Genomic DNA, 22,030 nt, shown 5'->3' with positions numbered 1-22,030 from the left:
GAGAGAGAGAAAGAGAGAGAGAGAGACAAACCAGCTTATTGATAAGAGTAAGATGGTTGGGTCATGAGATAGTTGGGTTAGATGGATTTTTCCTGCCTGGGGTTGAATTCATGAATAGTGATATTATTCTATGCTGGATACACTGGCGTGGCATGAGGCTCTTTCATTGCTGCAAAAATAACCTTTACCCACATTTTCCTGCTTTTGAAAGAGATTGGGTTGCTATGAACCAGTCCCCTAAATTAACCCATCGGCCAAGGGGAAATTATGCAAATCCATCATTCTGCATTGAGCTGATTTCAGCCCATTCCTAAGTGGATGTGATTCATGGCAAGGGATTTACATTCACGTTACATTTTAAATAAGTTGGAAATTAACATGCAGAGTATTAATACATGATATGAATCCCGTCTACAGTTTGTGTGTGTGTGTGTGTGTGTGTGTGTGTGTGTGTGTGTGTGTGTGTGTGTGTGTGTGTTTTTTTGTTAGTCCCCACAAGGTCAAATGCTTTTTCTAGGGGGTTCAGGGTTACGTTATAATTAGTGTTAAGGTTAGGATCTATGGTTAGGTATAGGGTTAAGGTTAGGTTTTGAGGTTAAGGTTAGGGTTAGGGTACCTGTTAGGATTCGAGGTTAGGGAAAATAGGATTTTGAATGGGACTGAATTGTGTCCCCACAAGGTTAGTTATACAAGACTGTGTGTGTGTGCGTGTGCATGCCTGCATGTGGGTGTGTTCACGTAGAGGTGTGGAGTTACAGTATGGCTTTGAGCAAGAGAAAAAGAGAGCAAGTCAGACAGACAGACAGACAGACAGACAGACAGACAGGGTGCTTCCTGTCTATATTTCTATCTGTAATAAAGCCTTTTTGTGGGGGAAAACGCATTCTGATTGGCTGGGCCTGGCTCCCCAGTGGGTGGGCCTAGCTGCCATGTGGGTGGACCTATCTATGCCCTCCCAGGCCCACCCATGGCTGCACCCCTGCGCAGTGTCATGTGAAATCCATAGATTAGGGCCTAATGAATTAATTTCAATTGACTGATTATGACTCTCTCATACATTTCACGTTTTTAGTTTTTGTTGTCCTAGGCTACCTGGCTAAAAAGCTTGCTCGCTTGCCTAACTTCCTTTCATGGGCAACTATGAGCCAGCTAGTTAGCATTAGCCTACTACATCTAGCTACATATTGAACTTCCATCCTCTCAGGCCAGAGGCACAATATACGAATTTATGGTTGAATCAGAATCGCCGTTATAATCATTGGCCAGCACAGAAGTTAGGTAAAACAACAAGTCCAAATCCCTATCTCCATCCATGGCTAATTTAGGAAAAGGCCAATTTTAGCTAGCTAGCTAGCCACCAGAGAACGACACAACAAAATGCCCAACTGTCATTATTCACTATCTCAATCTCAATCTATCCAACAATGTCACCAACTCACCAGTCTACTAAATCACACATGCATAGTATTAGGTTCATTCTCTGCTCCTTTGATTGGATGGACAACATGTCAATTCAATCACCACATTCTTATTGGCAGACTCGACAGCCTTGGTTTCTCAAATGATTGCCTCGCCTGGTTTACCAACTACTTCTCTGATAGAGTTCAGTGTGTCAAATCGGAGGCCCTGTTGTCTGGACCTCTGGCAGTCTCTATGGGGGTGCCACAGGGTTCAATCCTCGGGCCGACTCTCTTCTCTGTGTACATCAATGATGTTGCTCTTGCTGCTGGTGATTCTCTGGTACACCACTACGCAGACTATACCACTCTGTATACATCTGGCCCTTCTTTGGACACTATGTTAACTAACCTCCAGACGAGCTTCAATGCCATTACAACTCTCCTTCCGTGGCCTCCAACTGCTTTTAAACACAGGGAAAACTAAATGCATGCTATTCAACAGATCCCTGCCCGCACCTGCTCGCCCGTCCAGCATCACTACTCTGGACGGCTCTGACTTAGAATACGTGGACAACTACAAATACCTAGGTGTCTGGTTAGACTGTAAACTCTCCTTCCAGACTCACATTAAGCATCTCCAATCCAAAATTAAATCTAGAATTAGCTTCCTATATTCCAACAAAGCATCCTTCACTCATGCTGCCAAACATACCCTCGTAAAACTGACCATCCAACCGATCCTCACCAAAGCCCCATACACTACCCACCATTGCGACCTGTACGCTCTCGTTGGTTGGCCCTCGCTTCATACTCGTCGCCAAACCCATGGGCTACAGGTTATCTACAAGTCTCTGCTAGGTAAAGCCCCGCCTTATCTCAGCTCACTGTCTCCATAGCAGCACCCACTCGTAGCACGCACTCCAGCAGGTGTATCTCACTGGTCACCCCCAAAGCCAATTCCTACTTTGGTCGTCTTTCCTTCCAGTTCTCTTCTGCCAATGACTGGAACGAACTGCAAAAATCTCTGAAGTTGGAGACTCATATCCCCATCACTAGCTTTAAGCATCAGCTGTCAGAGCAGCTCACAGATCACTGCACCTGTACATAGCCCATCTGTAAACAGCTAACATCTATCTATCTACCTACCTCATCCCCATACTGTGTTTATGTATTTATCTTGCTCCTTTGCACCCCAGTATCTCTACTTGCACATTCATCTTCTGCACCCCTTATCTGACCTCATTTGCACTCACTGCACATAGGCTTTTAGTTTTCTTTTGTTCTACTGCATTATTGACTATGTTTTGTTTATTCCATGTGTAACTCTGTGTGAAACTTATTATGTGATTTGTCAAGTCAAATGTTACCCCTGAACTAATTTAGGCTTGACTAAACAAAAGGTGTGAATACTTTTGCAGCAACTATTTGAGTTATTTAATTTTGATAAATGTCTTAACATTTGTAGACTTTTCTTTTCACTTTGACATTATGTAGTATTTAGTGTAGATCAATAAAACAAATCACAACTAAATCCATTTCAGTCCCACATCAACAAAATGTGATGAGATCAAAGAGGGGTGAATAATCAGTGATTGATGTTCCTATGTTCTTCTGTCCTGTCCAGCAAAAATCCCTGAGGGAAAGATGGCTGCTGGATGGAGCTGCTGGCTCGGAGCAGGACGAGGCCAAGAAACAGCTTGCGGAGGATGAGGCCAAGCTCAAGGGTATGGAGGAGAACATCATTAGGTACGTCTACAACCCTGGAACACTGGGGTACCTACCAGTTGCTCTCGGTGATGTTTAAGATGAGGATGAGGATTATATATATTTTTTTTTTATGAGCACATGGCCTTGTTTCTATTACAGCATATTGGATGACTGTCATTCATATTCCATTCACCCAGTTCAATGTAACATTGATAGGTTTGGGCTACTACATGCTACAACCTACATTGTAGAATAATAGTGAAGACATCAAACTATGAAATAACACATAGCTTAAAATAATAAAATAACATTTATTTGGATTTGTTTAACACTTTTTTTGGTTACGAAATGATTCCATATGTGTTATTTCATAGTTTTGATGTCTTCACTATTATTCTACAATGTAGAAAATAGTACAAATAAAGAAAAACCCTTGAATGAGTTAGGTGTTCTCAAACTTTTGACCGGTAGTGTAAGTGCACAGGTCAATAAATGTTGAGTAATCAAGGGGACAGACAGTGACACATTCAATACCGCCTTGCACACTCTTGTCTGCATCTAGCTGATCTAGGCTATACTCATTAGTCCAACAGTTGCAAATGAGAGTTTCTATTGGACAAATTCAGGTATGTTTATCCCCATTTCAAATCTAATCGAAATCAAATCAAATGTATTTATATAGCCCTTCGTACATCAGCTGATATCTCAAAGTGCTGTACAGAAACCCAGCCTAAAACCCCAAACAGCAAGCAATGCAGGTGTAGAAGCAATATTCTGTAGTCATATTCAACATAGCTAATAGAACTAACATGTTAGTAAACCCACTACAAACATGCAGTACAGTGTACAGTCAGAATGCAGTTTAGCAGTTACACCAGTGGGCCCCAGTGGCAATAAATTAATAAAACCATGACTTGGAAGGGAATCCAGTATTGGATAGCCATAGCCAGCTAGCTAACATAGCATCCCTCTCTGTTTGAGCCGGGTGTTTAAGTAGGCTAACTAGCTAGCTGCATTCGGTAGTTAAGAGAAAGTAAAAGTTTTTTTTTTAAATACTAACAAATATAACTATCTCTCTCTGTTCAACTATTGTCTTTCTCTGTCTTTGAGTTAACTACTCACAACATTTTATACACTGCAGTGCTAGCTAGCTGTAGCTTATGCTTTCAGTAGTAGATTAATTCTCTAATCCTTTGATTGGGTGAACAACATGTCAGTACATGCTGCAAGAGCTCTGATAGGTTGGAGGACGTCCTCCAGAAGTTGTCATAATTACTGATTATGTCTATGGAAGGGGTGAGAACCATGAGCCTCCTAGGTTTTGTATTGAAGTCAATATAGCCAGAGGAGGACGGAAGCTAGCTGTCCTCCGGCTACACCATGGTGCTACCCTACAGATTGCTGCTGAGGCTACTGTAGACCATTGCAGAACAGTGAGTTTTAATCAATTATATGGTGAAGTAAATTCATATATTTAGTATAATTTTATCTAAAAATAATAATTTTTCAAACGTTTCACTATATAAAAAAATATATAAATTTACTGAGTAGGAGTGTCCTCCCCTTCCTCCTCTGAGGAGCCTCCACTGGTACCTACTACCTTTAAATGTTTCTGGATTCATTATATGTCTTTATTTAACCAGTCTTTAACTAGGCAAAATCTTCTCTTAATTTATAAAAACAGATACAATCTTGATATCCTATTCTCTCAATATAATTTTGGCATGCCAGCTCATAGCTCAATGTGGCCCAGCATATTTGCTATCAGTGAGATCGTTTGCAATGCTTATTAGAAAATGTTTAATAAGTTTAACTCTTAGCAAGAAAGGAGTACAGATGTAGGATTTTAATTTGATCACTATGTTGTTGATGACAATTTTCCTGCACAGCAGGAAATGCAAACTTGTAGTGTATTCGAAGTTTAAATGTATCAACCCCATGCAAAAAAAATCCATTAATTATAATCCACATAATATTCACATTTCCTGTTGCTGCAGGATTATTTTCCTGCTTTTCCTGTTTATTTTTCCTATTTCACACGTGTGTAGTAATACTGGAAATGAGAGCGTGATCACAGCAACCATGGGGCACATCGACAGATTTTTCACCTTGTCGGCTCGGGTACAGAAAGGAGACCCAGTAGCCAAGAACAGACCAGCCTTCCACCACCACCCCTCCCTCCTCGCTCCAACCATTTTCTTTCTCACTCATAGCAAAACAGTGTCATCAGTCTTCTTCCCCTGGCAATCCAATTCGCTAATTAAATTCCCCCTGGCTGCTGTAGTGCTGGCTAGCTATTGGGGCTCAGACTGGGGCAACATTGGCACTAAACTGGCACAGCACCCAATGAGCAACGCAAGCGTACAATTGCCGGAGCTAGGGAAAATGCGGAATTGGAGAAAGCTAAGGAGAAGCTTTTGTCCATTTCCCAAATAGGCTCTTAATTCTGTTATATGGGCCATAGTGAGGAAGGACAGGGAGGTTATTTTGGTATTGAACAATACCAGGACACTTAAAGAAATAGTTCACGGTTTAAGGGGGGGGGGGGGGGTCGCTAATATTTTTGCACTCAGCTAATTTATTTTAGACCAAGAACAAGTGCATCTGTCAAATCATCTTCCCAATGGATGAGCACTGTTGCCAAAAATAACAAAAATTTTAAATAGACAAGACAGAAATCCCAAACTGCTTTGGAACGCTACGGCTCGTGAATGCATGATGTGCATGACTTGCCAAGCATTCTCACACTGTTTGTGTGTCATTGACCATGTCTGTGTGTGTGACTGATAACACCTCTCTCTGTTCTGCAGAATGGAGCAGGAACTGGAGGTGCTGGAAACGGGTGTGTCGGCGACCTCTACCAAAGAGAGCCTGACAGACGCAGCAACGAAGGAGGAAGCCAAGACAGCAGACAACAAAGTGAGTCTCCCTCGCCTCCTACCCCTCCGAGGGCAGCTGGACACAGCAGGTCCACCGGACACACACACACACACACACACACACACACACACACACACACACACACACACACACACACACACACACACTGTTAGAGACAGGAGTGGGTAGTGTGTGTGCGTGTGTGTTGAGGGGGAACGCTTGAAGTAGGAGGAGTAGGAGATGGAGGAATCAGAAGGGAGGGGAGAGGTTTAGGAGGCCGACGCAAGCCTTGGGGCACATTGGAAAGTGAAAAAGCCCTGTCAAATCAAATCAAGTGTATTTATGTAGCCCTTCTTACATCAGCTAATATCTCAAAGTGCTGTACAGAAATGTGTGTGTACAGTAACTGCCCTTGTGATAAACTGACAGTGGCATCTCCACTTGAGCAAATGACATCTCAATATTATGCCATCAGTGATATCATTAGTGACGGTCCGGATGGGCCCGGAGAGTCAGACACTGGGTCTGACAAGCAGTGTATGGGGAACAGTTGTTGACAGGAGGGAGGCTCTTGTCCAAAGGGGAAGTTCATATTGACAGCACACACTGGGCAGCTTTTAACATGCGGGTTTCCTAGCAACGTCTAGAAAAGATGCTCTGTCTCTTCGTTTTTCCCTTTTGAACTTGTTGGCTCTTTTTGCTCTTTCCTCCACAAGTTAATATCCACTTCCTCAACCTATCCAGCCTGGCACCTCTTTATTCAAAGGGAAAGTGCTTATTTAATGTGGCGTCTGTTTCTACCCCAATAATTTTTCTTGCTTCCTTGTCATCCAAGTTTTTTGTGGCATAAAAATAAATAGTGTATGTTCCTTCCCTCAAACTAGGTTTTCAATGAAATATGTTAAATATTGTATGTGACATAATGCTCATTCATTATGTAGCCATGCTTTTGAATAAGAGTGTCTCTTCAGGAAACAAATCTATTACCTCAAAGATGTGGGTTGTCAGTAGAACCGTTTCATTCAATCTGTTAAAGTATTTTTAGAAATGGATGCTGTTCGACTGTGCGGCTGCATTGATACAATAATCCCAATGATTCATATCACAGAAATAGACCCACCCCTTTACCACCCCTCTGGTAATGTATTTGATGGGTTTGACACTGAATGAGTTTAATGCTGTATGATACATGGGTTAAAATAGTGGTGTAAAGTACTTAAGTAAAAATACTTTAAAGTACCACTTAAGTAGTACACCCAAAAGTACTTGTTACATTTTGAATGCTTAGCGGGACAAGAAAATAGTCAAATTCACACACTTATCAACCAAACATCCCTGGTCATCCCTACTGCCTCTGATCTGGCGGACTCACTAAACACACATGCTTTGTTTGTAAATGATGTCTGAGTGTTGTAGTGTCCCTTGCTATCCATAACTTAAAAAACACAAGAAAATTGTGCCATCTGGTTTGCTTAATATAATTAAGTTGTATTATAGTTTTGATACTTAAGTACATTTTAAACCAAATACTTTTACTAAAGTACAATTTTACTCGGTGACTTTCACTTTTTCTTTTGTAATTTTCTATTAAGGTATCTTTACTTTTACTCAAGTATGACAGTTAGGTACTTTTTCCACCACTGGGTTAAAATACTGTTTTCTCTCTTTCCCTCTCTCACAGGCTCCGGCAGGCACTGTGCACGGTAATACATCTTCAGTCAGATATTCTTCCTCCTCCCTCTCTTCTTTCTCCTCTTTTACATGTGTTCTGTGTTTGTCGCTCTTTCTCTCTCCCTCCCTCTTTCTTTCTCACCCCACTTCCTTGACCGCTTATAGAGGTCAAGGAAGTTACAGAGGTCAAGGAAGTAGTCAAAGTGCACACCAGCCCTCATCTGGAAATGTCTGGAGGTGCCTCAGATAGGATGAGAGCAGGTGAGTCTCGGTACCCTGTAGAGAGACATCTTAGACAAATGTTTTGCCTCCATTTTTTCCACTTAGAGTCTGTCATGCTAAGCATATTAAAGTGATGTTATTCCTCTCATTTTAAAACAAACGTAGATATTCAATGTACCCACTCCTATTTCATTCAGGAATATAGTAATTGATTGATAGGCAATTGATACATTATTGACTGATTATAATGAATCATGTAAGTTGCATCTGTACAATTAGACAAGCAGTAGAGTCTCCCGAGTGGCGCAGCAGTCTAAGGCGTCACTACAGAACCGGGTTTGATCCCAGGCTGTGTCACATGAGGCAGCGCCCAATTGTCCGGGTTAGGGGAGGGTTTGGCCGGCTGGGATTTCCTTGTCCCATCAGCGCTCTAGCGACTCCTTGTGGCGGGCTGGGCGCCTGCAAGCAGACTTCGGCCGTCAGCTGGACGGTGTTTCCGCCGACACATTGGTGCGGCTGGCTTCCGGGTTAAGCAAGCAGTGTGTCAAGAAGCAGTGCAGCTTGGCAGTGTCGTGTTTCGGAGGACGCATGGCTCTCGATCTTTGCTTCTCCCGAGTCCATAGGGGAATTGCAGCGATGGGACAAGACTGTAACTACCAATTGGATATCACGAAAAAGGGGTTAAAGTAAAAAAAAAATCTTTATATGAAAAAGAACCATAAACAATTAATGAACATGCACCTGTGGAACGGGCGTTAAGACACTAACAACTTACAGAAGGTAGGCAATTAAGGTCACAGTTATGAAAACTTAGGACACTAAAGAGTCCTTTCTACTGATTCTGAAAAACACCAAAAGAAAGATGCCCAGGGTCCCTGCTCATCTGGGTGAACGTGCTGCAAGGAGGCATGAGGACTGCAGATGAGGCCAGGGCAATACATTGCAATGTCGTACTGTGAGACGCCTAAGACAGCGCTACAGGGAGACAGGACAGACAGCTGATCATCCTCGCAGTGGCAGACCACGTGTAACAACACCTGCACAGGATCGGTACATCCGAACATCACACCTGCGGGACAGGTACAGGATGGCAACAACAACTGCCCGAGTTACACCAGGAACGCACAATCTCTCCATCAGTGCTCAGACTGTCCGCAATAGGCTGAGAGAGGCTGGACTGAGGGCTTGTAGGCCTGTTGTAAGGCAGGTTCTCACCAGATATCACTGGCAACAACGTTGCCTATGAGCACAAACCCACCATCGCTAGACCAGACAGGACTGGCAAAAAGTGCTCTTCACTGACGAGTCGAGGTTCTGTCTCAACGGGGGTGATGGTCAGATTCGTGTTTATCGTCAAAGGAATGCGCGTTGCACCGAGGCCCGTACTCTGGAGCGGGATCGATTTGGAGGTGGAGGGTCCGTCATGGTCTGGGGCGGTGTGTCACAGCATCATCGGACTGAGCTTGTTGTCATTGCAGGCAATCTCAACGCTGTGTTACAGGGAAGACATCCTCCTCCCTCATGTGGTATCCTTCCTGCAGGCTCATCCTGACATGACCCTCCAGCATGACCATGCCACCAGCCATACTGCTCGTTCTGTGCGTGATTTCCTGCAAGACAGGAATGTCAGTGTTCTGCCATGGCCAGCGAAGTGCCCGGATCTCAATCCCATTGAGCACGCCTGGGACCTGTTGGATCGGAGGGTGAGGGCTAGGGCCATTCCCCCCAGAAATGTCTGGGAACTTGCAGGTGCCTTGGGTAGAAGAGCAGGGTAACATCTCACAGCAAGAACGGGCAAATCTGGAGCAGTCCATGAGGAGATGCACTGCAGTATTTAATGGAGCTGGTGGCCACACCAGATACAGACTGTAACTTTTGATTTGGACCCCCCCACTTTGTTCAGGGACACATTATTCAATTTCTGTTAGTCACATGTCTGTGGAACTCAGTTCATGTCTCAGCTGTTGAATCTTGTTATGTTCATACAAATAGTTACACATGTTAGGTTTGCTGAAAATTAACGCAGTTGACAGTGAGAGGACGTTTCTTTTTTTGCTGAGTCTATATATAAAAAAGACATGCAATAGAGTCCAAGTTTGTCCAAAATGGAAGAAGTGTCAATAAGATTCTCTTGGAGTCTTCTATCGCCATCTGTCTTTGCCGAAACCTGGCCACCTCTGTGTTTGTCTCTTTCTCTCTCTCTCTGTCATTCTCACCCCACTTCCTTGACTGCTTGTAGAGGTCAAGGAAGTGCTCAAAGTGCCCAACAGCCCTCGTCTGGACATGTCCGGAGGTGCCTCAGATATGACGAGAGCAGGTGAGTCTCGGGAACCCTGTAGCTCACAGACTGAGACACACTGTAGCGAGACAAATTCTACTCTTTGCCTCTTTTTATTTTTATTTTTTCACTCATAAACTCGGTCTCTGCTTGCCTCTTTACATAGACGGCTGAGTACTATATCTGATGTTAGTTTATTTGATATCATTTACTTACTTTTATCATTTTCCAAATATATAACACTCATTACTCAGACATGAACAAATATTCAATAGGTATTAATAGGTATTACATTGTAAGAAAATCTAATATTATCCCCTACCCAAAATCTATTCTATTCTAAAATTCTATTATCCTGTTCACCCACTCTGGCATCAGCTACTGGCATTAGCATCCTGGGTAACTGGATTAGACATATAATAAATGTAAAAATCTATAAATTCAATATGGAACTCCTCAGTGGAACTCATTATGTTAACACAACCAGTTTGATTGGCCCGGCAGTAGCTCCTCAAGCGTGTTGTCAGCCGTGTCACAATGTCTAATCTAACACATTATCGAATCTTCATTTGAATGGAGCGTTGATTGAATGACAGCTAAAGGATACCTAAATAGCTGGTAATTTACCCCACTGTCATATACAACACCTCAGTGTAGCTCAGCGTATTGTAAACACGAGCAGTTAGAAACATCTGGGGACGACTTTATCTCCTCAGCAAGGGGTCTTTTCAGCCATATCAAGGGGTCTCAACCTTCCTCCTCCTCACACGTGGGCCTCTGTCCCTTTTAATCAAACATGTGCTTTCATCAGCCTCACAGCTCTGGAAGGAGAGTAAGGGACTCCACTGAAGGGCTCTTCTCCACAGCGATTGAGATATAGCGAGAGGGGGAGAAGGAGATGGGGCGAGTGACTAATTAGTTTTACCTCTTGAGCTCCGGTCCTCATACGTCTTATCTAGAGGACCCTTGCTGAGCAGAGCGAATACTTCATGTTTGGTTTCATCGAGACCCAAAATTCTCATGGCCAACTCTTTCCTGGATATGATCGTTTTTGGTAACATGTTGGTGTAATATCACCATTGGATAGGAGCTAAGTAACTAGAAACTAAGAAAGTAACACAGTATGGTTACTATACCCTGTGCATAAACAAGTTATAGATGCACAATAGATATCTAGAAGCTGGAGAAGTTGATAGGACACAATAGAATAGAGAGGGACTGTAATGGGGGATGAATAGAAGGGGACGTTTATGTGGCGTATACATCTACCAGTTCCATTCTGTGTAGTAGGATGTAGTGCACTTCCTGTTTTACTGGTGCGAGTGTACTTTGACGCACTATTTGAATGTGTGGGTGGGAAGGTAAAACAATGTTGAGTCATGTGGGAGGAACTATTTTAATGACGGACCACTCGGGGTATTTCATCATTGCTATGTACCATGCTTTCGTGACACCTTTTAGGAGAACACAAAAGCAATGGAAATGCCATTGAACACGTCACGCTCTCTGAAGTGCCGTGGTGTGTTTCATGTCCTCTATTTTGTTGTCGCTAACATTGTGTCGTGTTTCCGTACTGTGTTTTCCCCCTAACATTTGTCTTCTCTCCTAAACTACACAGCTGTCAACTGTCTGCCTCCGTGTGTCTGCCTATCTGTATGGGAATGTGTTTGAATGAGTTGATGTGAGTCTGTCTGTCCGTCCGTCCGTCCGTCTGCGTATTGGTCTGCTCTTGTGGACTTTCACTCTTGTGGATATTCACTGTGGTTTGTGGCTAAAAGGTGTTAAAGCAAGAAGAGTGGTATGTTTGTATAGAGTTAGCCAGGATGATATACTGAGAGTCCCGTTCTCACAGTACATCTGTTGTGTGGGGATACACTATATATAGTCTTCATCAGACGATGCGACGTTGCCAAGGCAACGCAGCTCCGGCTAAAGAGTACAATTTCTCTATCCGTCAACACGGCAGCGTTAGACTCACATAGTGTAGGCCTGCCGATGGCCAATGTTTTAGTTTACCTTAGTTATAGTGTATGTAGCCAAGTTATTGACCGTTCTACAAAGACGTGCTTCCTTAACATCCACACAGTCATTCAACTTGCCCAGATATGCAGTCAAAGGAATGTCATGAATCAAAGTTGACTGTCTTCTTCTTTGCTTATAGTCGTGTGTGTTACATGGGCTGTAACCAAGTGGTGTATTTGTTGGTGGAATATGGTTGTTTAGAGTGGTTGTCTGGTTTTGGCTGGTATTATTATACATGTGTATTGTGGAGAGACTACATAGTTATTTATAATTGTGAAATATGGTTGAGTGGAACTGGTATGTCTCTAGTCTTGTTGAGCGAGAGATAATATGGGGTGTGAAAGGGAGTATGTGGTGCGAAAGAGAGAAAGTGAGAGAATTCCTGTGTTCCATGGATGTGTGGTATGACAGAGAAAGAGAGAGAGAGAGAGAGAGAGAGAGAGAGAGAGAGAGGACACCTCTGCAGGCTCCTAACATCTCCTCTTGTTGACACCCCATGCACCCAGCAATGTACTCAGTAGAGATCACCGTTGAGAGGGACAATGTCACGGGCGAGACTAAGGTGTTGTCCACCAACACCCTACTGCCCATTAACCTCTCTGGGCAAGGGGTCAAGGTGTATGAGGATTACCAGAAAGGTGATTTCCCAACATGATTTCAACAGCAAAACGAAACACTTGGCTAAAACATGCGTTATGAGAAGTGTTAACAATTATGATGAGAGCTAAGATGTGTGTTATGGTTTTATTAACATGAATAACATGTACAGTGCCTTCAGAAACTATTCACACCCATGGACTTTTCCCACATTTTGTTGTGTTACAGACTGAATTTAAAATGGATTAAATTGTCACTGGCCTACAAAAATTACCCCATAACGTCGTGTTTTTTGACATTTTTACAAATTAATTCAATTGAAAAGCTGAAATGTAGTATTCAACCCTTTTGTTATGGCACGCCTAAATATGTTCAGGAGTAAAAATGTGCTTAACAAATCACATAATAAGTTGCATGGACTCTGTGTGCAATAATAGTGTCTAACATGATTTTTGAATGACTATGTCATCTCTGTACCTCACACATACAATTATCTGTAAGGTCCGTCAGTAGAGCAGTGCATTTTGAGAATGGTGACGTTATTAATTGCACTTTAGATGGTCACTACAAGATACAGGCATCCTTCCCAACTCAGTTGCCAGAGAGGAAGGAAACCTCTCAGGGATTTCACCATGAGGCCAATAGTGACTTTAAAACACAATACACAGTTTAATTGCTGTGATAGGAGAAATATGAGGATGGATCAACAACATTGTAGTTACTCCACAATACTAACCTAACTGACGGAGTGAAAAGAAGGAAGTCTGTACAGAATACATGCATCCTGTTTGCAACAAGGCACTAAAAAAGTATTACTGCAAAAAAATGTGGCAAAGGATCGGACCCTTTTTTTCACCTAAAACGACATACCCAAATCTAACTGCCTGTAGCTCAGGACCTGAAGCAAGGATATTCATATTCTTGATACCATTTGAAAGGAAACACTTTGCAGTTTATGGAAATTTGAAATTAATATATGATAATATAACACATTAGATTTGGTCAAATATAATGCGTTTTCTCTTTGAAATGCAAGAGAATAGCCATACATTGAGATGGGATTCTAGGTGTAATTTAGATGCTGTCCACAAGATGGCAGCAGTGTGTGTGGACAGTTTCAGACTGATCCAGTGAAGAATTACATCCCTACACAATATTTTGTCTGCCAGGAGTTTGCCCAAATGTACCGAATTGGTCAATTGATACATTTTCAAGTACATTTTTTTTTTACCTGTATTTAATTAGGCAAGTCAGTTAAGAACAAATTCTTATTTACAATGACTCCCAGGAATGTTATACATGATGGATAATTAGCTTCCCTACAGAAAATATACTAACCTTCACACATCTAGATGGCCAGGGGGGTGGGTGTGGAGCCAAAAACAGCAGAGGGGTCTAACTGTAGAACCCAGTTCCTACATTTGAATATAAAAATTGATTTTATCAAACAAAACTATGCTACATTTTATATCTGGGACCCTCAGGATGACAAATCAGAGCGAGATTACTGAAAGTAAGTACATTATTTACCGTCAGAGGTTAATGTATCAAACTAGTTGTCATGATAAAAGTGTTTTGTTGTTGTGCACTATCCTCAAACAATAGCATGGTATTATTTTAATGTAATAGCTACTGTAAATTAGACACTGCAGTTAGAATAACAAGAATTTAAGCTTTCTGCCCGTATAAGACATGTCTATGTTGTTTACAATGTCATTCTAGTCACATTATCGCATATTGAGCAACAACTGTCCCGGTTTAGGGACACCGATCCCGTAGAGGTGAACTTTTTGTCTGGAATACAAAGTGTTATGTTTGGGGCAAATCCAATATAACACATTACTGATTACCACTCTCCATATTATCAAGCATAATTGTGCTGGATCATGTTATGGGTATGCTTGTAATCATTAAGGACTGGTGAGTTTTCAGTATAAAAAGAAACGGAATGGAGCTAAGTACAGGCAAAATCCTAGAGAAAAACCTGATTCAGTCTGCTTTCCAACAGACCCTGGGAGATTCATTCTATTTGGAAATCTATGGAAAGACCTGAAAATGGTTGTCTAGCAATGATGAATAACCAATTTGACAGAGCTTGAAGAATGTTTTTAATAATAATTGCTAAATGCTGCACAATGCAGGTTTGGAAGGCACTTAGTGACTTACCCAGAAATACTCACAGCTGTAATTGCTGCCAAAGGTGCTTCTACAAAGTATTGACTCAGGGGTGTGGATACTTTGTAAATGAGATATTTCTGTATTTCATTATTTTAAATACATTTGCAAACATTTCTGAACACATGTTTTCACTTAGACATTATGGGGTATTGTGTGTACATGGGTGAGAGAGAAACTGTCATCCATTTTGAAATCAGGCCACAACACAACAAAGTGTGGAATAAGTTAAGGGGCATGAATACTTTTGGAAGGCATTGTAATATCAGAAGAAGAACAAATAATGTTGTAATATATGACCTGAGACAAGTCTACCTAAAATAATAGTTATTACAGACATTGCTTGTCAATCATAGCCACTGAAAGACAAACATCTTGTGGTTCAATAAACTTGACAATGCATTTTCACTGGCATATATAAGCTCATATAATGATTGCCGTGAATCCACTTATTGACGCTAGATATTATTACCTTGATATTACCACTTCTCGTAAAGTAAAATAAATAATTAAGCATAGCATGACACAGTGTTGCAGGGTAACCAATAAATCCAACCCTATTTATAGACCTGGTTTTAAACCAATAATTCTACTTCAATAGTTCAATTTGTGAACGTGAACTTGGGCTATTATGTATTGGCGCAAAACACAGTCAGTACATTCAGAACTCATTTGAAATTGCACTTTTGGTGTCCCTGTAGCACCTGTTTTGCTCCCTGACACAGACAACGAGCACTGGGCTCCTGATGCAGCAGCTGTGGCATTCGCTTTGTTTCCCTCCCTGCTCTCTTTCAGCTGCTCTCCTCTCCTCTCCTTGTCTGCTTTCCTCGCTCACCTGCTTCCTTCCCTGCGACTTGACTGTGACTGCCATCACTGGTCAGCTACAGAGCACGTCATTGTTCTATGAGTGGAGGTTTGTGGGGAAAAAGGCATCGCGTTAAATAGCCTCCCTCTCCTTGTTTCTCGAAGGATCTTAAACAATTGTATAGGAGCCAGGTGGAAGCCATAGGTCCATGACATTGCTTTGGTTGTATCAGATCATTCATGATTGCTTCAAGGAAGGATGCATTTTTCAAAGAATTTGAACAGGGCCTAGTTCTCCATGCTCTCATGAGGAAGGCTCTGATTATCTTCTGTCAATGACACATCTGTCTCTCTCGCTCTCTCTCTCTCTCTCTCTCTGTCTCTGTCTCTCTCGTAGTGGTACACGAGGTGAACGGGGAGAACGGGGTCCACCAGCTCAGCGCCAATGAGGTGGACGAGCTCATCCACAAAGCCGACGAGTCCATGATGAGCGACGCCACCACCGCTGGCGCCACCTCCACTGCCCCCGTCGTCCCCACCGATGCCGAGTTAGCCGCGGAGCAGCAGACGACACCACAGAAGGAGATCACTGGCATGGAGGCCAAGGCGGGCGGCGCCAGTCCCCAGCCAGGTGGAGGCGAGGTGGAGGCCAGTGCTGAGAACCCCGTCACCATGGTGTTCATGGGCTACCAAAGCGTGGAGGATGAGGCGGAAACCAACAAGGTGCTGGGCCTGGAGGGCACCGTCAAGGCCCAGCTGGTGGTCATCGAGGACGGCGAGGGCAAGAATGTGACGGTGGGGCCCAACCCCGCCACTGTGACCGTCACCGAGGGAGGCACCAAGGAAGAGCAGTCGCCCCCGCCCAACGGCAGTGCCGCCGACCCCGTTAAGACCCCCCAGGAGAAGGCCCCCGTGGGGGAGAAGGGGGGCGAGCCAGAGGGGGGCGCCACTGAGCTCAACAATAAGGAAAAGCAGCCCTGCAAGTGCTGCACCATCATGTGAGCCACCGTTGTGTGGCCGCATTCCCCCCGGGACTTGACTTTTCAAGGAGAAATGACAAACCAACAACAACCATAGCTTGAAAAAAAACCAACAAAAACTCACCCCTTTCCCGTTAGCCCCCCTCCCGACAAAAAAAGGCATAAATGTTCTGTATCTTTTGATAGCCGGCTGTTGTTTCCCAACTTCATTTTCATCTCTTGTTTTATATATTTCATTTCATTTTTCTCCTTTCATTCTTTTAACTTTTGTATGATTTTGGGTTGTGATTAAAACGGATGGTGCCAAAGGCGAGCCATCCCTGCGTTTTCACATTTTGAGGTTTCTGAGGGAGAGAGGAGATAGAAAAGTAAAGATAGAGGGAGAGAAAGACAGAGGAACTGGTTCGTTCACACACCCAGCATTGTCCAACAAGCTTTTTTTTTAATGACATCTCTAATACACCGTCATGAGTTTTGTAATCTTAACTTTCTGTATGAAGGACAGATATATGTCTCTATATCTAAATATATAAATTCTTTATTTTAAAGATATATTTATTTGACTTTTTTTATTTTTTGAAAAAGCCCTGACAGAAGCATGTTATACATTGTGCTTTCTGTCCTCTGCTAGTGCATTTTAGATAAAAACATGGGGAAATATTTATGACTGATAAAGCTGTTAGAGAATTCTCTTGGATTTTGTTTTCCAGAAAGAAAAAAAAAAGAAAAGGGACTTTGGAATTTCTGAGACTGACTCCAACCACACTGCTATTTGAAAGTGACATGCAATGAGACGTGATATTGATGACATCATTGTACTGTGTGCGTGTGTGTGTATGGATATCCGTGCGTGGGTGTATGAGCATGCATGGATGTGTGTTTGAATGTGTGTGTGTTGGATTACAATGGCCTCATTGGTCCTTATATCATCCTACACTACACTACCCACAATCCCCATCACCTCTTTTCTTTCTGGAAGAAAAAAACAATACTCGCTTATTTTTTTTTGTCATTTTCCTGCGCCCAAATCAACTACACTAGTTCGACAACACTAGTAATGAATTGAATAACATGCGTGAAGGTCTTTCATACCGAAGCTTGAGACTGATGAAATGAATGCCCCTGTGTAAGCCTTGACGTTTGTGTGGTTCACCCCCACTTAACTACATTACCAAGAATACAACTACCCCTTTAAAATAAATAATGCCTTTGTGATAACAGTATTAACTATTTTTCCTTTAACTCAATGACATAATCCAAGCTCTGGCTCCTGATGTGATGACCTACCAACAACTGTGTTTTGATATGATGGTCGGCCTGGACAGGCACCTTCCAACGTCCCAAAGATTTTCAGTTGGATATCAACTACTGTGGAATTGGTGCATAGAGCATAGTCTGTTGTTTTCAACCTTGGCACAGCAGCGCATATACTAAACTGTGTTGCAAATACTGTAAGAAGTTGCTCCATTCAGACTTTTAGGAGGAGTGCCATTTGGAGGGGGTTGGGGGTCATATTGTATGTCGCCCTCAGAGTTGGTGTGGGAGGAGCTTCACTTTAAGAGTATTTGGTTTCCTGTTTTCCTGTTTGAACTCTACTGTTAGGCCCTAGTTTTGTCATTTAAGGGAAACAAAACCAAACAAAAGTTGAAGTAGGCCTACTTTTCATTTTTCATTCAGTGTATCTATCTGTCAACATGCTAGACTTGAGGCAAAAAGCATGGAATTTCAAAATTTTTACAGTCCTAGAAGTTGACAGAATCCTTTTCCACAGGGAGTGGCAAATTTCGCTCCAAATTCAATGTTGCAATAATATTTGTATTTTCCTCACAGATAATTTGTTTTGCGGTGTAGCTCAAATTGAACAGCTGTATTTTACTTTTGTGTGCGTTTTTGCTGCATTATGGGTGCCTGTAGCTATAGAATATCTTGCTTCTTACTTATTTTTGCCATCTTGGAGCCAAATTTCCAGCTGAGCTGAGGGTCATGTTATTATTGTCCAGTGTATTTTTCCAGTGGTGAGTTGAGTCAGTTGAGTTGAATTGGTCAAGCTAGGAGCCAGATCTTTTCAACCGACGCACTGACACGTGGACCAAGTAAACGTGGTCCATGTAAACGTGGTCCATGTACTATTCGCATGCGGAATAAAACAAACATTTTGTTTTTTCCTAGATGGCTAAATAGTGGATGGTCTGCGTTATCTTGAAGTGAGTCAAAGGTGTGAGCTCTCTCCAGCAAGAGGTTGACCGACCTTGGGTAATGTTTGCCTAATCCTCATTTAATATTGTTCCATGTGCATTTGTACCTATCCATTGATATTTATAGAGCTCTATAGGTTATTTTAACAGTGTATGTCATTGGGCTCCCGAGTGGGGCAGCGGTCCAAGGCACTGCATCTCTGTGCAAGAGGGCATCACTACAGTCCCTGGTTCGAATCCGGGCTGTATCACATCCGGCTGTGATTGGGAGTCCAATAGGACGGCACACAATTGGCCCAGCGTCCCCGGGGTAGGCCGTCATTGTAAATGAGAATTTGTACTTAACTGACTTGCCTAGTTAAAAGAAAGGTTAAATAAACGTCTTTGTGAGGGTTCAAATCAAGAACAGGATGGACATAGAAAAATTAAATAAAAATCTGATAACAAGGTTTGATAAGCCTTGTCAGAATAATGCTGGTAAATCCAGTACATTGTAGAAAAAAACCCAAATGGAACATCTATTCATTTCATCGTGTAAAATATATCACGAAACAAATGTATTTTGCCAATCCCCTTCAATCCCACCTCCTCCTGTGCATTCAAATGGGCAGGGCAATCATTGATATGCCGACACCTTCTCCAATATGCCGCTCAGCATCCAGCAAGGAGGAAGGAGCAGAAAAAGCTGAGTCAGTGTACAGTCAATGTGTACACTGTCAGTGTACACATTGACATGGCCTGACTCTCTAGACTGCTCTTTGTCTCTGTGAGTGGGCGCTGGTCACGACGAGGGCACAGACATGTGCGTTACTCTATAGGACTGTCAGCATGGGGTGTTGGTCTAGAAGGTGTCCCGACAAAAACACTGCCTTCGATCCGTTCAGGCATCACTGAAGACCAGTCCTCGTCAAGTCATATTCCCACACTGCTGGATCCAAACCTATGCAAGAACTCCCATGCTAACAAATCACCATAGGTATAGCATATAGGACTGGATAAGAGGCTTTAAGGTCATCAGTATATTACACAAAATAATTATCTAAAGGGCCAAGCATTGAACCATGGCCCATCCCTTCCTTTGTATGTGTTTATATGATTATGCCTTTTTATTTCTGAAATACTTTCTAGCTAACAGCTCACTACATATACAGTACATGTGGCTCAGTGGCTGTTGGTTGGCATAGGTTCGGTTGGTCCATTTCAATATTAAAGGTGGGGAAAAGGATTTCATATGTTGGCACTGCCAACTTGGTTGCACATGACATGCTGGGATGGCTAAATGTGGGTGGTGTGTTTCTGTGGTGCTAAATCATTGATACTGTCATATCTGACTGCCGAAGATGAGATATTATGTTAGATATTATTTTCTGCAACTTGTGTTTTAAGAAAATCACAGATATTTCTATTTGCAGTGAAATATGGTGACACTTAAGTTGAAGAAGACATGCATGATACCTTCCTAATATGACGATAGAGGAAATAATTACTTGCCACTTTCGGAAACAAGATGACACTGTTAATCGTATTTGCTCCATTGGTGCAGCACATTTTGCTCCATCAACTTTGAGCTTAAAGGTAAACAAATGTCAATGTCGTTCTTATGAAGGGTAATGAATGCCAATGCCATTCTTATCAGGGGTAACGCATGGACACCTCCACTCGAAGTGCCCTCACTGAGCAGAAGCGGGAGTCAAATGCAGGGTCAAATATTTTTCTATCCCTAATGTCTAAGGTTAGGATAGGGGTATAGGGTAATCCGATCCTGGATCTGTGGTGAAGGGTAACTTTTACCTCGAGCTCCTGTTGAATACCCAATACCCTTCCTTCTTTGGCTCCTCCCTCTTGGTGAGCTTGGTGCAGCCGGCAGTGAGGCTTGTCGCCCCTGGCAACCCCAGCTCCTCCCACTCTGCACTGCCTGCACCGTGGTGCATTGCTTGCTGTTTGGGGTTTCAGGCTGGGTTTCTGTACAGCACTTTGTGACATCGGCTGATGTAAAAAAGGGCGTTATAAATACATTTGATTGATTGATGACTCTGCAGCAGCACCCCCTGTTGGTTCTTATCAATATTTACATTCCAGTTCTGGCTTTCTCTCTCTCTACACACCCCCAATGCCTTGTAGTCTGGCCCCCGGCCAGGCATATTTTTTGTAAATGCATATATAAATATCTACATATAAATGTCTTTGTGCAAAACAAAATGTCTGTCGCTCTCTCATCCTCTAGTGTAGACTCATAGATCCCTGTCCCTTCCCCAGTGACTCTGCGCTCATGGCAGTCAGTCAGTGGAGGGCCCAGGTAATAGAGTGAGTGCCCACAAACTGCTGCTTTCGTATTGCTTTGTTAGTTGTGAAGGTCTGCTTTCTTACAAATTGGAAAGTGCTGTAGAGGAAAGTGTTTGAAAAGACAAATAAAAATGTGATGTGCTTCAAAGGTCTCTCGGTCTCTGTTTTGTTTTTGTGTTCCCTCCCTCCATCTTGAAAATAGTTTTCACCTCAGTCAGTACAAATTTGTGAAAGTGTGTGCGGGTGCATGTGAGTGTGAGTGTGTGTCTTTAGCCTTGGTTCTTAGACTAAGTTGAAATCCCCCTTGAGGTTTGCATCGATCTCGAAGGCCTGCATTGTGAAATCCTCACAGTCCTTTCCTATGAACGAAGGTCCTGCCCACTTATGCACCACAATGCAATGTTTTTACACTGCTAATCTAAGACCTGCTGCACCATTGTCACGGCCATTGTCATCGACACAGTCACCTGGCTACATAGTCACTGTTGGTAGAGGCGGAACTGTGTGTGCGCGCGTGTGCACAGATGGCTCCTCTTTTGTCCGGCACTTTGTGATGGTCAGCAGCATTCCATTGCAATTCCCCTGTCCTCAGCAACAGACATGGGAGCAGTCACGCCACCCAACGCTTTGTGGTCTGGAACCCCCCCTTACCCTCTCACTCCCTTTTCACCCACTCCCCCACCACAACCGGTCAATATCTCTGGACTAGCAGCTTTGATGGACAGGGTGTTGGGGGGGGGATAGGGGCGAGGGACAGATACCGTTGGGGGAGGCGTGGGGGGTAACAGGGAGGGGTCCAGTCAGGGCCAGACCACA

General features: G+C 42.9%; 1 protein-coding gene across 3 annotated transcripts in view; it reads left to right on the top strand.

The window, feature by feature from the left end:
- LOC139409053 (paralemmin 1a) overlaps nucleotides 1–21,366 on the top strand; it is a 65,396-nt gene extending 44,030 nt beyond the window's left edge. The window contains exons 4-9 of one of the 3 annotated variants that reach the window (XM_071153715.1): nucleotides 3,025–3,146; nucleotides 5,918–6,026; nucleotides 7,669–7,690; nucleotides 7,824–7,919; nucleotides 12,687–12,818; nucleotides 16,154–21,366. In XM_071153715.1, coding sequence (XP_071009816.1) covers nucleotides 3,025–3,146; nucleotides 5,918–6,026; nucleotides 7,669–7,690; nucleotides 7,824–7,919; nucleotides 12,687–12,818; nucleotides 16,154–16,758 — 1,086 coding nt within the window. In that variant the 3' untranslated portion in view covers nucleotides 16,759–21,366. The remainder of the gene's footprint in view (nucleotides 1–3,024; nucleotides 3,147–5,917; nucleotides 6,027–7,668; nucleotides 7,691–7,823; nucleotides 7,920–12,686; nucleotides 12,819–16,153) is intronic. The other 2 variants (XM_071153716.1, XM_071153717.1) reach the window with 2 other exon arrangements.
- The last annotated feature ends 664 nt before the right edge of the window (nucleotides 21,367–22,030 follow it).

Source organism: Oncorhynchus clarkii, chromosome 5, assembly GCF_045791955.1.
Source record: "Oncorhynchus clarkii lewisi isolate Uvic-CL-2024 chromosome 5, UVic_Ocla_1.0, whole genome shotgun sequence".
NCBI classification, from domain to species: domain Eukaryota; kingdom Metazoa; phylum Chordata; class Actinopteri; order Salmoniformes; family Salmonidae; genus Oncorhynchus; species Oncorhynchus clarkii.
This window is presented reverse-complemented; position numbering and strand designations above follow the sequence as displayed.